The sequence below is a fragment of the Candoia aspera genome, chromosome 10 (assembly GCF_035149785.1).
Source record: "Candoia aspera isolate rCanAsp1 chromosome 10, rCanAsp1.hap2, whole genome shotgun sequence".
Classification (NCBI taxonomy): Eukaryota; Metazoa; Chordata; class Lepidosauria; order Squamata; family Boidae; genus Candoia; species Candoia aspera.
The window spans coordinates 5,032,330-5,049,656 of NC_086162.1; the positions used below are offsets into that span (position 1 = coordinate 5,032,330).

Consider the following 17,327-nt stretch of genomic DNA (forward strand, 5'->3'; position numbering starts at 1 on the left):
AAAGTTACTTATGACCCGTCCTCGAAATTACAACTGTTGCACCACCCCCATGGTCATGTGATTGTGATTTTGGCGCTTGGTGACTGGCTCATATTTACGACCGGTCGCAGCATCCTGCAGTCATGCGATTGTGATTTGCGACCTTTCCAGCCGGCTTCTGATAAGCCAAATCAAGAGAGAACCATTGATTTGCTTAACGACCAAATGATTTGCTTAGTGACCGCAGTAAAAGTGGTTGTAAAATCGGATCTGGTCACGTGATGCCTCGCTTAACAACTGTATCACTTAGTGAGCGAAATTCCAGTCCCAGTTATGGTCATTAAGCAAGGGCTACCTGTAGAATCGAAGAGTTTTTAATGTACTCCCTTGAATTTGATGGTTTGAGCATACAGTATCTTGAAAACAATGTATACAAAAACAATTGGCCTGAGCAGAGCCCCCTCCCAATTCCTTGTGAATCTCACTTCAGTTGAATTCTTGTAGGTGTCCAAGGCTTTCTTCAAATGCCTCCAGGCCTTTGCTCAGCTTTTTGAAATGCTGCTCATATTAATTAAAATATTTTTAGCATCCTATGACACTTTGACAAATGTATTCCTAAGAGGATTCTTGGAAGTCACTTTGTATTTTTGATTTAGGTAAAATTCAGTGGCGTCTGTAAGGTGGAACTATGCCTGACAGTGAAAAATCAATATACTTAGCACATCTTGTCCTATTATCCCCAAATTTGGGGCTAAAATCAAGAGGACAGTCAATATCCTGCATTGATTGCTGCATGTTAAAAAAGCATATGTCCTTCTGGGGTATATCCCCAGTATTTGGAATTTATGAACACATCAGGAATTAGACATTTTAAGCTTGCGGGCTGGATGATGATTTATTATACAACTCTAGAATGGAACCGCGGCTGGCAGTGGAAATCAATACATTTAGCGTATCTTTTATGCGTGCATATGTAGGCACAGAAGCCTTTGAAAGTGCAGTGCAGATTTTCCTTAACTCTTGCAGAAATTATAATACAGTATACAATTTTTTGCATAAGAAAACATGCTTAAACCCTTTTTGGGCGACCCGCATCCCTCCAGTTGTCCTGCTAGAGTAGGGTTGGTGCCATCTTGAGGTGGGAAACACATGAAAACTGCTGTACAAATATTGTCACCTTAGCAGTTTTAAAAAGTGGGTCCCCACAGAAAATCTTATTCTCCACTCATATGGTTGGTGCAGCTCTACCCACTTTGACATTGTCCTGTCCTCTCCACTCCAAACGAAGTCAGACCCTGAGTTAGATCAGAGGAGAATCCTCTCCTACATGGTCTTTTCTACCCAGTGGCCTATGAATAGAATGGCGCCCTCTAGCCTGGTGGTGTCATAGTGAAGGTGTTGGGCTAAGATCGGGGAGGTTTAAGTTGACCTTCAACCATGGAAGCTCCCTGGAGGGATTTGGACCAGTTTCTGTCAGGGGAAGGGCTTGTATACCATTTTATATTCCTGTAGGAAAAGCAAGATGTAAATTTAACAAAAATAAATAAATAAATAAATCTCCCAGGATCCACAGCTTGGCCCTTGTTTGTGCTTTGTGCTTCTAATTCAAGAAGAAGGACAGACACAGGAGGAGGAGGAGGAGGAGGAGGGAAGAGATTCTTTGGGGAAAGTTGCAAAGAAAAGGATGTTGTACACATGCCCCACTAGAGCATTTTCACCCATCTCTTTTCCCATCCCCTGCCCACCCTCCCCAAAAAGGCTAATCAAATAGACAATACCCCTTCTGGTAAGGTCTTGTGGCTTCAACCCAAGGAAAGTGGCCCATCCTATCTAGAGTGCCAAAGGGAATGATCAGTCCATGCGGATGATCAGGAACAAACAAAGCTCCTGCTTGGCTTCTTTTGGTAGACAGAAGAAAGTACCATGTCCTGGAGGGCTCCTAAAATTGGAGGCCCTCCTCGATGGTAATGACCCATTGGATATGCTTTCCTGCTTGCAGATATGATGTCACTTCGATACACTCATGAGAAAATCCAAGAACTAAGAACAAGTCATATTTATTGAAGAAAGTTAGGAAGCCCTAATCAAAAGAACTTTGGCACCAGCTGGCATTCAAGAACTAGTCCTATTTATAAAATGAGGTTCAAGCCCTCCTGCTTTTATGTTCTTTCCTGCCCTACATAACAGATTGCTTGGCCCCCCTGTTTTGAGCAAGTTGGCCTGCTTCCATCTGTGCTTCGTGCTGAGTTCAGATTTGCTTTTATCTTGTTTGTGTGAGATGCAGTCCTCACAGGGACACACACAATGTCACTTATGCCCCGTGGACTCCATGTTCTGATGTTAACTTGGAGTTGTGGGTTGTTACCACAGAATGACAGATGGGGATACCTCATCTGGGAGGAAATCTCTCTTGGCCAGGGTGTGAAAGTGAGAGTGCTTTGGAGGGCTGAGATTCTGCAGAGGCAGCTCATGAAAATTTGCATCTTTCCCTTATTTTTAGAAGCGTATTGCAATAAGGCTATGAGCGATGTGTTTACTGATAATTTGTAATCCAGGAGAAAGAAATTGACTGGTGGATTTGTGACTCAGACCAGCCTTCCAAAGAGTGTCTTCTGCTGGCCTCCAAAACAGAAAGCCCAACGCATAAATTGGGATCTGGTGTTGCTCCATTTTGGCAATACGTTTCTAACCGTCCTTAGTTTCTGCAATGGTCAGATTTGTTCTTACCTTGTTTTTGGTTTTCTGGGTTGATTTACTAACTCTCACATATGAACTGCAGAAAAAGAAGTTTTGCGCATCATTTGGCCATGGCATTCCTTTCTGCAAGCTAAACCATTTCCTTCTTGGGAAAGGGGAGGGGGTGGCAGGGAAGATGGAAGGACCACAGTTAAATTGGATTTGACCCAAGCTCACACTGAGCACTTGAAAAGCCTCCAGCATAATGAACACTCCAAAACCCAAATGCACTTAGTTATGCAGCGTAAGTGGGCAAACAAACCAGAAGATAAGCACCATCTCTGAAATCAGCGCTTTCAAAGAACCCTGGTTGTGTGGACTAATGTCAGAGGACTTAGGTTGCACAAGTGGGTGCAGAAAGAGCACCTTGGCCACCAGCAAGGGCTATGATGATGATATGCCTCACCCTTGCTATATGCAATAATAGATTGCACGCAGTGTGGATGCTTTATATTGCTTTGGTGTTAAGCTCTCAGCCCCTCCCAGGTGCCTCATGCTCCTTTTGGGCATGGGGGTCAAGCAAGACCTTCCAGCCCTGTGATGTGGGAGGGAGCCAGGAGAAGTCTTAAACTGGACCTGAAGACCTGCCCTCCTCTTATTTGGAATTATGGGGGGAAGGTTAGCTTCCCCACCATTGGCTTGGAAAGCTAGTGGGATAGTCCTAGCATTCAACCTGAAAAAGTGGGGGGCAAAGCCAGCTTGCCAGCTTTTCTTCTCCCACCTCTCCAGCACCAAGGGAAGGGAGAAAAGGGTAAACCATGCTAGTTATTGATGGGTGGTCCTTTTTACAACTAATCCATCTTTTTTTTCTTTTTTCTTTTCCCCTGCATTTTTCCCATCTCTCATTTGCTTTCTCCTGAATGCCCCAACCTTTCCGCCTGTCAGAGTCTTTGGCATCTGCCTAAAACCAAAAACGATTCTTTCCAAGCACCATTCTCAGCCAAAAGGGCAGAAAGAGCACCTTTGCCACCAGCAAGGGCAGAAAGATAGTGGTGTGCTTCACCCTTGCTATACAGTATGCGATAATGGATTGCACGCAATGTGGGCCCTCTGCATTCCAAATGCACCTTTAACCACTGAATTATCTCCCCTCTCCTCCTTTTGCTTATATTCAGATTTAGCAAGTTGTTTTGAGGGAGGGGGGAAATCTTCCCACAAAATACGGAGAGCCTACAGTGAGCTTCCCCAATCTTGTGCCTTCTTGAAGTCTTGGGCTAAAATTCTCATCAGCTCTGTCTATTTAACCAGAGAGTGAGGATGGTTGGAATGATGGTTCAGCATATCCAGAAGGCACCAAATTTGGCAGCTGTTCATGTATTCCTCTCGAAAGTTTTTGAGTGTCATTCTTTCTGTAGGCTATTGGGGTGTTTTCTTTTTTGACTCCTTCTCTAGTGGTTTTGGTGGTTTCTTCCAGATGTTCCCACTGCTATTTTTTATCATTGTCATTATCATTATTTTAAATTTATTAGCCACCCAGCTCCAATGGATTCTTTGTCTTTCCTTCATGGGTCCACCATCTGGATCATGAATCAAAGGGGTTGATGTTGTGGTGCCACATGGCCATCGTCTGTGATTAATTTAAACACCTTAACCAAAAAAAAAAAAAGAGGTGGAGGAGGTTGAAAAAAACTTCAGAAAAAGATGATATTTCTCAAAACAGCCAAAAATGTGCAGAAAAAGCCATGAGCCAATGTGATCTAGGTCAAACGTGGTCTAGAGCAGATTTTTCAGGCCAAGGGATGTACAGACAAGAAGCACAACCAGGAGGACTATGTATCTTTATTTTAAGGCTACAGTAACAAAATCTTGCAAGTCTGAAAGTAGCCCTCCCATCCCTCACTTTACTCTCCCAAAAAACTAGGGAGGGTCCCTTCTGAGATGCTTTCTCCACCCCCACCCCTCCTTCGGACTCAGATTTTGTTTATCAGACCGTTATCTAGGCTTCAGCTCTTGCTCCTGTCTCCCAAGGTCATTCCCACACACCCATGGGGAGTCACAAAATCAAGATAGTGGTTGGGGCTATGCCAAGCCCACCCTTTTTTAGCTGTGATGCTTGTATGATGCACATAAAAGGGGTGGGGCTTCAATGATGCAGCCTCCGTCTTGACATTTTTGACTCCCTCTCAGGATGCTCTTGGGATGCACTTGAGAGTAGATGAAAGCAGAACAATATAAGTAAGTAAAATTTACTGTTGTAACCACAGGTCATACCAAAAGAATGCAATAAAATACAAGGAAGTATAAGAACAATAAAATAATGACATTATAAAATAAAATGATAAAAGAGGCATTAAATATAAAAAGGTTACAACAAAATAGAGCCAAAGCTTCAACTAAGAACTAGTAAATATTTCTTCCTAAGTTTAAATGAGAGCAGAGCAAAAGTAGCAACTTGGTTGCTAACAGTTGGAAACACATCTGCAAGAAGATAAATCAGTTTTTCAAGGTCGGAGCCCTTGAGTTCATCTGCCATTAATAATTTGGCCCTGATGTCATTGAAAATGGGGCAGTGGTGAAAGCAGAGCAACTGAATCCCAACCCCGAAGAGATATTTAAAAAAAATAATAATGACATGGTAAATTAAGGAATTACCCATTGATTGCCATTTTATGTTTTCTCCAATCTACTACCTGACTTTGTCTAAGGTTTGGGCCTGCCTGGGCTCTCCATGAGGAAGTTGTGGCCTCCTTCCGCACCATTAGAGAACATCCTGTTCCACCAAGGCAAGGGGATCCTCAATCTAATGCTACGTGGGAAAGAACCTGGGAGACAGGGAGAAGAGATGCTGCCTAGGGAACGGTCAGATAAGAGACAGCTTAGCCCACAGCTGCATAATGGGTGGAGAAAGAGGCTCAGAAGGGACCCTCCCTATTTCTCAGCCTGTGAAGGAGACAGCGGGAGATTTGTACTTTCAGACTTGCAAGATTCTGTTAATGCAGCCTTACAATAAAATAGAATTAGCTCACCTGGTCATGTTTCCTGTCTGGTCTACCAGGGAAGGCTGACACTCAGGGTGCGGTTAGAAAAATCGAGATGGGAGCCCCAATGGAGCAATCAAAGCTCTGCCCATTTTTATGGGCCACACGTTGTCATGGCAGCCACCTTGACTTTTTTTTCTTTTTCTTTTACCATATTCTGTGGACATTCCTGCACCTGAGCAAATGCACTGGGCCACCTTCTGCTCCCAACCTTTTTGCCATCAGCACCCAGGGAGCAAAGCAGGTAGAGTTGAAGAGGAGTTTAATTTTTAAAGGCAATTTTTTAAAAGCCCTGCTTGCTGAAAAGGCACTTTGGAAAAAGTGTGCATGTGTGAATCGCTTGCGATAGCAGTTCTTTTGGCAGAGGGCAGCAAGCTGAAGCAAGTCACCCCCCCCAGCCCAGGGGCTGGGAAACTTTTCCATTTCTCTTGCAAATTGACAACCGCTTGTGGCCTTCCAAATTGGACCTAGCTGACTCCCTGGCCTCTTCTACAGACGGTGATTGCCTAGAGAGCAGCTATGCCCTACTGGCAGCTCTTCTTTGTTTTCGCAAAGCTTCTGCAGGAGACCTTCCCTGGTGCAATAAACTCAGGTTTTGGGGCCACTCAGGTCTCCTCCCCTAAGAAATTGAGAAGATCCTTGGAAGGAAACAAATCTGATTCCCTTTAGCTTAGTTTAGTCTTTACTGCGGTAATTAACCAGCGCAAGGAATTTAGTATCCAAATGTCCAAAATATCCAAAACTAAATTGACAATATCAGGGTAATTAGGGACAGTGCATAATTTTGGCTGAAAGACAATGTTAAATCAAAATATGCTAAGCGGCTTGCTCAGGCTACACATATAAAACAACAGCAACAGAAAAATATTAAATTTGCAATCTGGGCAATATGGACTTTAAAATAGCAATATAAACCACCCCCCAACCTTGCACCAATGGAACTTGTTCAGTCTAAATTTTTAAGAGAAATTTTCCAAGTTCCTCACTGTGTCCCCAATGCTTCACTAGGCATGGAGGCTGGAATGGGGAGTGGAGACTAGTATGTGGCAAACTGTGATTCCCTTTAGCAAACTGGCAATCCACCCTCCTTGAGTCTCACCTGCTTTTCCTCTGCCGTGTCTTCTCCCATCTACGTGGCTGGAAACATGCGCTCCGTTTTCTTGCATTTCATTTAACAAGCTTTTAACAGCCAAGCAAGACACAGAAGGGGACTCTGGAATTAAAAGACAGTTAAAACTAATTAATCGCATGCATGAACTGCTGCCTGCTTATTTTTCCACATTTTTCTCTCTCTTGCTTTTAGTGCATGCAAAGGACAGAGACAAGAGGATGCAATGCAGCCTATTACATCTGGAAAAAGCCATTAATCTTTCCATGTTCCTGGAAAGATAAAGAGGGTTGAGTGTGGGCTTGAGCAGGGACATCAAACGGGATTTTCTTTTTTAGACTCTTCACCAACCAACTTCCACCCTACCCCAGAAGTGGCCAGGTTTGCAATCTGGGCAGGATGAATAGATCTCGAGAAGGTTTTAGCCTTTATCGATAGAAACCCAGTTTTGTTGAATGCCCAGCTGGGAGACAATGTTGCCACCATCTCAAAAGCAAACTCGGGACAGTTGAGCCTCTGCTGTTTTGAAATGCTGGGCAGTTTGGCAGCAGGGACGCTGCAAGGAAATATTCCAGATTTAGGAGGTTTTTTTGCCTGGAGCAAATAGGGGAAAAGTGGGTCATAATAGATACATATAAAATAATGCAGAGTGTATTTGGTATTGGACTTCAGGATCCATCCATTAGAACTAACTTTGGGGAGATTCTGGACCATCTTTTTCACACCGTGTGGAATTAAACTGTGGACTTCTCTACTTTCAGGCCAAGTCAGCAAACAAGTTTGGGTGGTTGTAAAAGTGGATTGCACAGATTCATGGCAGGTCAGATTATCAATGGCTCTTTAGTGCTTCTGGAATCAGAGATAGTAGGCCTATTATGGACCAATAGTGGGAACAGCTATCAACCTCCCATTCATATTTGTGAATTTCTGAAGGCAGCTGGTTGACCACAGTGTGATGCAAGTTGTTGGCCCAGATAGGATCTTGGCCTGATCCAGCAAGTCTTATTTTAAGTTCTATTGTGCAGAACAGGGAATGAAGAATTCCTTTGTAACTTCCTAGCTATGTCTGTGTTGTTGTTGGGTTTTGTTCTTTTTTTTTAATGTGGATTTTTTTTACCACGTTGTCTAGTTGGCCCTCTGCAGATTTTGTGAAGAACCGCATGGAATTTAGGAAGCAAACTAATCCTTTGCCCAGACGAGAGTCTAATCCAAGGTTTAGGCAATGACAGAAGCAGTGGGTTTGCAGGTCATCTCAGGTTTGGTTAACTTGGTCCAAGACAGGGATGGCTGAAGGAGGAAAGCCTTAAAGAAGGGGAAAGGAAATGGACTGAATGAGGAGCAAGAAGCAGGATCTTGCTGGTGAATTTCTTCCTGCAAGAACCCCAGGGCCTCAGAGAAGTGGGGACCCCTCATTTCATGCCACTGCTCAACCCTGGAATGCTAAAATTCTAGATGAGCATGCCACTGGGTACATGCAGAGCATGTTCCCTCATTGACTGTAGAGACTTACCACATTTCTCAAGCATGGTCATCCTCCACCTATTGCCTCCTGGATGTGTTGAACTTCTGTTCCAGTCATCCTTAGTACAGTACAGTAGAGCTGTATTGATTAATCAGTTGACCCTACCAAGAAACAATGGGCATCAGCCAGAATAAAATAGAATTTTAAAAGAGGAGATAAAATGAAGAGGAGATAAAATAGCATGGTATCATGCATCCATGATCTTAAAGGCACAGGTTGGGACAAGGGAGTGGGAGGTAGACCTGACACACCCTGAGCTGTCCGTTCATCCAACAGCTGTCTGACATCAGCCCTCCCATTCAAACTGCTTCATAGCCCAGCAAAATGGTCCCGAGGCTCTTTCCCAGCCAGCCTGTACGCATCCCTGACCCAACGTCTCTGCAATTGGCCCCTGGGCCTGTCTCTCTCACCTTCTCCCTCCTGCCCCCTCCCAGGGCATCGCTGTGGAGCTCCTGCGTGGTTCTTCCCCTCCTGGCACTCACCTGGATGTCGGCTGTGCTTGCCATGACTGACCGGCGCTCCATCCTCTTTCAAGTCCTCTTTGCCGTCTTCAACTCAGTGCAGGGCTTCGTCATCATCACCGTCCACTGCTTTCTGCGCAGAGAGGTGGGCCTTTGGAGTGGTCAGCTTGCTGGGTGTTCACTGGGTCTGGAGGTGTTCCTGGGGTGTCTTTGAGCAGGCCAGTCCTGAGAATGGCAGTGGGTAGCCCAAGTCACTGACCATTCATACAACATGCCAAACCCAGCCCATTGTTTAGCCCATTTTCTGGAGTCGCTGCAGACATGATTCATAACCTAACCAAGGGGGCTGGGTTTGCGGAGCCCAGACACACACACACACACACACACACACACGGGCATTAACTACGTTTTACAAGCTGTACAAATGTAGCCTTCAGGTTTTTAACTGATCTAGTTAATGGAGTTGGCCAAGGCAGTGAACAAGATTTGATGGAGACAAAAACAAAAACAAATCTATTTTGTCTTTTGTCAGAAAATCACCACTTCTACCTCAGAAAGAGTGTTCCTAAATCATAGGAACAGGAAATACAGACCTATGGCCATCAGTGCATTCCCAAGCCCCTCCCTTGTTGCTCACCTGGTTCCCTGCCCCACCTGAATTAAAACATTAAAACTAGGCATAGCACAAGCATCAAGCTTCATACTTTGGGTCCCCTAGATAGCCTACTGTAAGGAGAAGCACATACTGGAAGACCGTCCTGGGAATGGATCCACAAGATGCATCCAAATTCCAAATGTGACCTTGGCTCAGAATTGTCCCTTAATCCTCTACTACTGCACTCTCCTTTTCGTTGCTCATTAAAGGGATGACGAAATGGGAGACAGCATTCTTTCTTGTTCTGCCACAACTTTTTCAGTTCTAAAAACATTATATATGAAGGCTCCCTCTAGAGCTAAGGAGAGAAGGTGGGCAAAGTTCTAGACCTCTGTTCCAACTGGACTTCCCACTTACCCCGCCTCCATACAAAGGAATGTGTTGTGGGGGGACTTGTATCCTGAAATGTGGGGGACAGAAACTAAACACAACAACAACAATGTTACTACTGCCTGTAGGAGACAACACCTGGCCACCCTTCTCAGAGCTCAGAAGCTAAGGAGGTTGGGAAATGCGGCACCTCCAAGATAGACTGGAAAAACGAAAATTACACTCTGGCAGAAGACTCTTATCAAACCACTTCAATACCATTGTCAAGGAAACTACACAAATATGTCCATGAAGTCCCCAGCAGTTGAGCTTGACTTGATGGAGACTCCAGCAACAACAATAATGTACTTTCACCTTTAGTTCAGAAAATAAATGTGCTGTAGCTAGCCAACATCCGGAAGAGAGAATTGCCTACAGAGCAGGGAGCATTTCATGTAGTGAAATCAATTGAGCTAAGTGCAGATGGCTTTTCAATATTCCCCACCGCATTTGGAGGAGGCAAACTGGGTCGAGCATTTTGGCAAACTCTTCTGTGGAAACAGAGGACTTCTCTAAGAATTTCTGTAGGACAGGGTCTCCCTTCGCAGTGATTGTAACACTGCCCCTGAAAAAGTCCAGGGGAGGAAATCTGTCTGGTTGTCTTCCCTGAATGGAAGCCTTAGAAGCCAGGGAGACTGCAACTCTCTGGAGAGTGACTTGTAGAGTGCAAGACACAGCGGTTGCATGGTGCCTTTGGCCAACTCACAACTAAATATGTTCAAGGAGACCAGGTGGTAAATTTTACTGAATTCTCTTATTGTTCGCAAGAAAATGTGAAAGCAAATTCTCTATCATTCAGTTGAAAGAGACGCAATAGAAAACAATGCAGGTGATGGCTTGAATGGTTTTCAAGAGGGGGCCCCATCCTTTGCTCAATCATGAGCCCAATCAATGGCCACCACCTATATGGAAGAAGATGGACCCTCCTGTCCTTTGACCTGTGCTGTTTCTTCCCTATTTCATCCATCTTGGCTCTGAAGGCTGGAATCCCCCACTCCTTTTCCAGTGCCCTGTTTCTCTTACTGTGAGTTTCATAGTCACAAAGCATCAGCACAGGGATGTGGTGAGGGCAGGGCCTGCTGCAACCAGCCGCTCCCTGCAGTCTTCATTCCCTGGTCAGAATGAGGGAGCTTTGCACAGCTGTACCCTTGGAACCAACTTGGTAACTTGGACACATGGGACCGCTGACATCTGGGTGCCAAGGCGATCTGAAATAGCTGGCATATTTGGGTATGCTGTCAGAGAGAGTCAGAATTTTTAAAAACTGATAAAAGTGGTGTCCAGGGATGGTAGGAGATGCAGATCCTGCCAGCTTCTAAATAGACTCTATGTAAAAATCTAGCTCAGTGTTTCTCAACCTTGGCCACCTTCAAATGTGTGGAGTTCAACTCCCAGAATTCTGGGAGTTGGGGTCCACTCATCTGAAAGTGGCCAAGGTTGAGAAACACTGATCTAAGTATCTGTTGAAAACATTGTTAATATAAGACCAGAAACATTTGGTAACAAACCAGGGGCATCCACCTGTGGGGAATGGGGAACAACAGGGTCAAAACCAGGAGTCTGTGAGTTCTAGTCCTGCCTTAGGCATGAAAGCCGGCTGGGTGCCCTTGGGCCAGTCCCTCTCTCTCAGCCCAAGAGCCAATCAGGCATGGAAGGAGAGTTCTAGTCCCGCCTTGGGCAGGAAAGCCGGCTGGGTGCCCTTGGGCCAGTCCCTCTCTCTCAGCCCAAGAGCCAATCAGGCATGGAAGGAGAGTTCTAGTCCCGCCTTGGGCAGGAAAGCCGGCTGGGTGCCCTTGGGCCAGTCCCTCTCTCCCAGCCCAAGAGCCAATCAGGCATGGAAGGAGAGTTCTAGTCCCGCCTTGGGCAGGAAAGCCGGCTGGGTGCCCTTGGGCCAGTCCCTCTCTCCCAGCCCAAGAGCCAATCAGGCATGGAAGGAGAGTTCTAGTCCCGCCTTGGGCAGGAAAGCCGGCTGGGTGCCCTTGGGCCAGTCCCTCTCTCCCAGCCCAAGAGCCAATCAGGCATGGAAGGAGAGTTCTAGTCCCGCCTTGGGCAGGAAAGCCGGCTGGGTGACCTTGGGCCAGTCCCTCTCTCTCAGCCCAACTCACCTCACAGGGTTGCTGTTGTGGGGAAAATAGGAGGAGGAAAGAGTATTTGGTATGTTTGCTGCCTTGAGTTATTTATAAAAATAATAAAGGTGGGATATAAAATAAATAAGAAAATGGCAGGCACAACTGGGCAGTGGAAGCCCCACCCTCTCCCTTCAGTGTTATTCACATTAAGGGGTGGGACTTTGATTGCCCCATCACGCCTGCTATTCTGACACATCTTCCCAACTGCAGGGAAGTTGCCAGCAGCTTCTACTTACTTTCCATGAATTGTTCATGTCCCTTCTGCTAATTCCAGGAGAATCCATAACTAGCCTGCATTCCTGTAGTCCCTCATCCCTTTAGAGTGGGTGAAACCAACACCTTCAGCCCAGTTCTTAGGTGATTTGGGGGAGAGAGAAGTGAAATGGATGTCTTTTAGAGGTTCATGGATTCCTTTTAGCAAGGGGTAAATGGGTGGCTTAAGGCATCCATTTCATCCTTTAAATCCCTCTAACCAATACTTGGGCCAAAAATGGTGATGCCATTGGTCATTCTCCCTACATCCCTTGGAGGCCAAATTAACAAAAGTGCCAGGTCAGAAAACTTGTTCCCTTCTCAAGCTCACCCAGAAGGAATCACAGGGGAAGGATCCTTTTACAGATCCCTACATTTTCTTCCTACATTGACCTTTCTGTGTTAGGGCAATAAGAGAACCAGCTGGTATCCTGCAAGGGTCAATCAGCTTCCCTCTCATGAGCCCCAAATCAGGAAATCTCTTTGCAAGCCATCAGCACTCCTTTCCACCCAATTTCCTCTTTTCTACAGCAGTAGGACACAGGTGGTATCTAGGGTTTATTTGGGAAATGTGCCAGATTTTATCTTCCAGAACCTAAATATGGAAAACAGGTAGTGGAGAAAGACTTGGAGCCAAATGATGTGTCTGTCTCCTACAGGTCCAGGATGTGGTGAAATGCCAGATTGGAGTGTGTAAAAGTGATGAAAATGAGAATTCCCCAGATTCCTGCAAGAATGGGCAAGTCCAGATCATGGTGAGTGAGTGTGGGCTGTGTTGTGGGAAAAGAAGAGACAAAGTAGAACAGCTGTAGACACCCAAAAGGCCAGAGTCTTGCACCTAGAGGCTATTGAGGTAAAGCAGAGGTATGCACCCTAAAGTCCCAGGGCTGGGTGTGCTCCCCACAAGATCTTCAGGGTGGCTTGACACTTCCCAACATTACCAAATTTATTTTAATGCACAGGAGGAGAGGATCCCATACATAATCGGAGAATTGTTTGAATTATATTTGATGTTAACTCTATTTAAATGTAAATGAAAACAAATGTAGTTGTCCAGACCCATCAAAGGCTAAGGAAGGTCCTTAGGGTAGAAAAAGTCACACATCTTGCTGTTGCAGCCCTTCAAAGCCAACCCTCCTGGCTTTGCTTTGATCTCTTCCTAGTTCTCTCCATGACAACATTCTGTGCATGTGATGCGGATGGGGGGACACATGAATGTCTCAATCTCCCACCAGCTCCTGGCAGCTCACAGATCCTTGGAGATTAAGCATTCAAGTTTGTGGATCTGTTACTCATGTGCAGTTTTCCTCAACCCTGGCAACTTGAAGATGTGTGGACAACTCCCAGAATGCCCCAGTAGGATTCTGGGAGTTGATGTCCACAAGTCTTCAAGTTACCAAGTTTGAGAAACACTGCTCTTGTATATTGTCAATAGAAGCCTTCTACAGGCCTTCAATGTCCAAATGCCTTCAACCTCCACACATACTGTGGAGATTGGCTGTGCTGATAGTTTCATGGATGGTGATTATTGAACATTTCTATTATGATAAATCAATTTTCCTAATATTCAAAGGATTGCAGGGACATTCTCTGAATTTTACATTATGGATTGCAGTCAGGATGATATAGGAAGCCAGATATTTTGAATATATTCTACGAACCATGATTAAAATAACAACTCCTAATGCAGTATGTGAATCCAGTGAAGGGCTAATGAGATCAAAGTTACTGAGACTAGACTAAGAGGTCCCTGACTCACAGCACACACTTGTGTGTGTTTTTAAGCTATGATCTGGTTGGTGGTAATGGCCTTACTTATGGGACGGGCTTTGCCATTTTGGCCATCTTTGACATCACCTCTATGCCAGTTTCGTGCTGATCAGTCATCAAATATTAACTCTGCCATTGGGGGTGCAGCCAAGCACACACAATAAAACCATTTGAGCCTGGCTTTCAAAATATACTATATACTTAAATATGCAAACAGTGCTCAAAACTTTTCAAGTGGATTGTGTTCCAATAGAACAGAACTGAAAACATGTTGATTTTTCCAATACAGGGAATGATAAGAGCTTACAACAAGTCTTTCATTTTTATCCTAGGACCACACATGTAGGTGGGATGGTAATCCCTGCTGAGTGCTCCTTATCCCAATAAATCAATAAATCAGCAAGCAAGCAAGCAGAAGGGCTGCAGAACATGTTCATTTCCATTTAACTGTCCCTTTGTTTCTTTGCTATAGGAATTTTTATTTATTTTCTTAAGTCATTCCCTTCTTCTGTTTTGCTGTAGGTGAGCAGCATTCAGTGTTGATAATCAACCCAGACATGTTTTTTATGTTGAAAAGTGAGGATCAAAGACTTGTTTTGAATTCCTGTTGTTCATTATGGCAGAACACTCAGAACAATAGGGAAAGAAATTCTTCGTTTGGTCCCAAGCTTAGGCCAAAACTGATCTACAAGGTGCTTGAGAACAGAACAGCCATTCCAAATTTAGAACACGTTGTGCATCCCTACTTCCTCTAATCCCCAACATAACGTTAGTCAATGTGGAAAGTCCAAAGTTAAGCAAGATAACTGAATCTCGTTTGCTACCCATGATGCATTCATTTCTCCACTCCCACCTTCTCTTCTCTTCTCTTCTCTTCTCTTCCCTCCCTCTGTCTCTCTCTCTCTTTTTCTCTCCCTTTCTCCCCCTCTTCCTGTGTTTTTATAGACAGATTTTGAAAAGGATGTTGACCTGGCGTGTCAGACAGGTGAGGGCCTCTCTCTTCCTTCCTGTGTGAGAAAAGGAGGGTTTGGCTGTGGAATGACCATATTGGATGATGGAGAAGGGGCCAGTTTTACCTCCTTTCCCGATGTAGAAGAAACCCAAGTTCTTGTTGGACTGTGGGAGGTCAAGAGCTTAGAATTTGATGGGGATGGGCACATGCCGCAAAAAGAAAGGAAGTATACAAGAAGTGGAGTTTCCAGTCCAAGGCCCAGTCAGCTCAAGGTTAATGTTATGACCAGGTCAGACTATTTACAGATGTACCAATAGTCATTTCTGACCACCCCAATTTCCCTTCGCTTTCCCCATGAGCCTCCACATCACCTATTCAGCCTGATGCTTAAAATGAATGTTGTGCTGAAACCGGTTTTGCGATTGGTCCAAATTTTTCTTCCCCTTCTGCTTTACCCCTTTATTCTCAAGAGTGCTTGAGATTTCTTCCAACTTTCACTAAGTGATTTTCAGCTGACTTTAGGGTTGGAAGTAGCAGAAGAAGCTACCAGAAGAGGAATTATTTTCTATGACATCCCCCAGCACCTTTCTGCCTGCGTACTCTTTCCAGTTTAAAAGGTGCCTGGCAGGGATGTCTCTAAGTTGGAGAGGTGGAGTCAACATCTGCAAGATGGCAGGCACAACATCACAATGGACGTCCTGCTCTTTCTGTACACGGGTGTGTGTGCCCCAATCACAACATGTCCATCACCTTGCAAATTTTGAGCCACCCCTCCCCTATTCCTGGGAGGAAATCCTTCCTAATGGGATTCAGTGAAAATGTGAGACTCCAGGGAGGAGGCAATTTACTGGGGATGTGGCAGTGCAATGAAAGGCAAGCCATTCGGGCATGACCCTTGATTCTCTCCTAAATAAGCGCAGGAACACTCAGGAGGACTTTACCAACATTCTCATTTGCGTTGGAAGGAATTTTGAAAGCAAAGTCTGTTTCGTCAAGCAGAATGAGAATTGCTAGAGGGGAGAAGCAGATTTTTCCCCCCTTGCTAGCACTGCTTAAAGCTGAGCTCAGATGAACTTAGTGGTTTCTCCCTGCCCCAGGTTTCAGGATTCTCCACTCCTTCCTTAAACACTCAGATTTCCAGCCTCAGGAAAATCAGTTTCTCTGCACCTGGGGCACTTTGACGTAGGGTAGCTGAGAGACAGACACGCTCCTACCCCCGCTAGAAAAGTTTAAAAATAGAAAGGACCCCTGTTGGGCAATTGGTTTTCTTGTTGTCCAAACTCCCTAGAGTGACAAATTGCCAGAGCACAGGGGGCTCTGCTTCGCAATCGGTCTAATCACCCTCTTCCCTCCCAGTCCTCTTTAAAGGGGTTAACACGTGCAACCCAGCCACCATCACAAGCACATTGTCGCGCATCTCCCTGGACGGCGATGAGGATCCAAAACTCAACACCAGCCCCGAAGGTGGCCTGGGCTTCTCCACCCTCCCTGGGAACATCCCGCCCACTTCCATCCTGGCCCAGATGCCCCAAATGACACACAATGTGGCAAAAGGGCTGAAGGAGCTCAGTGACCCGCCTGCCAAGAAGGACGTTAACTTGGATGTCGCACGAGGGCCAGTCTACCTGTGCGGAGACAGCGACCTGCGGCAACTGGATTACGGTTGGCTGCCTTCGCAGGAGGCTTCCCTTGAGAGCAACTACATGGTGCTTCCCCGGCGGACAGTGAGCCTTAAACCTTTCACCAGGGAAGAGGGCAAACTCAACATCAAGTTGGATGAACCTCCAGGCCTGGCCCAGGGCCGGCACTCGATGGAGGCCGAGGCTTACCCCAGCTTTGCCTCAATGGACCACATCACCGTGAACTTGAACCAGCCCTATGGGACAGTCAAGCACCCGTACGGCCTTCAATTCAAGCAACACCCCACCGTGCGGCAGATCCTGGCCTCAGACTTGTCAGAGCGCAGCCGCAGCATGCCACGCACCGTGCCTGGCTCGGCCATGAAAGTGGGCTCCCTGGAGGTAAGAGTCCCTCTGTGTCTGCACAGGCTGCCTTGAAGTTGAACTGAAGCAGCTGGCAGCTGGTTTCTGCCCTGAGCCGAGCTTCCGGCTCATGAGTTTGCTTGTGCAAGCATGAGTTCAGAGGTAGCCAGGGAGGTAAAGAATAAGTAGCTTAGTGTGGAAGGCTGAAAGGATGGCAGAAACCCAAAGTGAGCTATTCTTTGGGCTGTTAAATACTTCTGCATACTTGCTCTGAGATAAGTCCTGTTGAGTTTAACTGGGTTTGTTTCTGTTTAAGAACACATTGAATCTTAACCTTTCCCTTGTTCTGGGTCCAGGATGAGGAGCTGCCACAGAAGCATGTTCGCTTTGCTTCCATCCTATCTGCCAATGCTTCCTAGCTTTTTTTCTGCAAA

General features: G+C 45.6%; 1 protein-coding gene across 1 annotated transcript in view; it reads left to right on the forward strand.

Moving 5' to 3' along the window:
- The window catches only part of ADGRB2 (adhesion G protein-coupled receptor B2), a 158,363-nt gene that overhangs the window by 128,252 nt on the left and 12,784 nt on the right, over nt 1-17,327 (forward strand). The window contains 4 exon segments of the mRNA XM_063312278.1: nt 8,758-8,929; nt 12,849-12,944; nt 14,905-14,944; nt 16,268-16,932. Of these exon segments, the coding sequence (XP_063168348.1) occupies nt 8,758-8,929; nt 12,849-12,944; nt 14,905-14,944; nt 16,268-16,932 (973 nt within the window).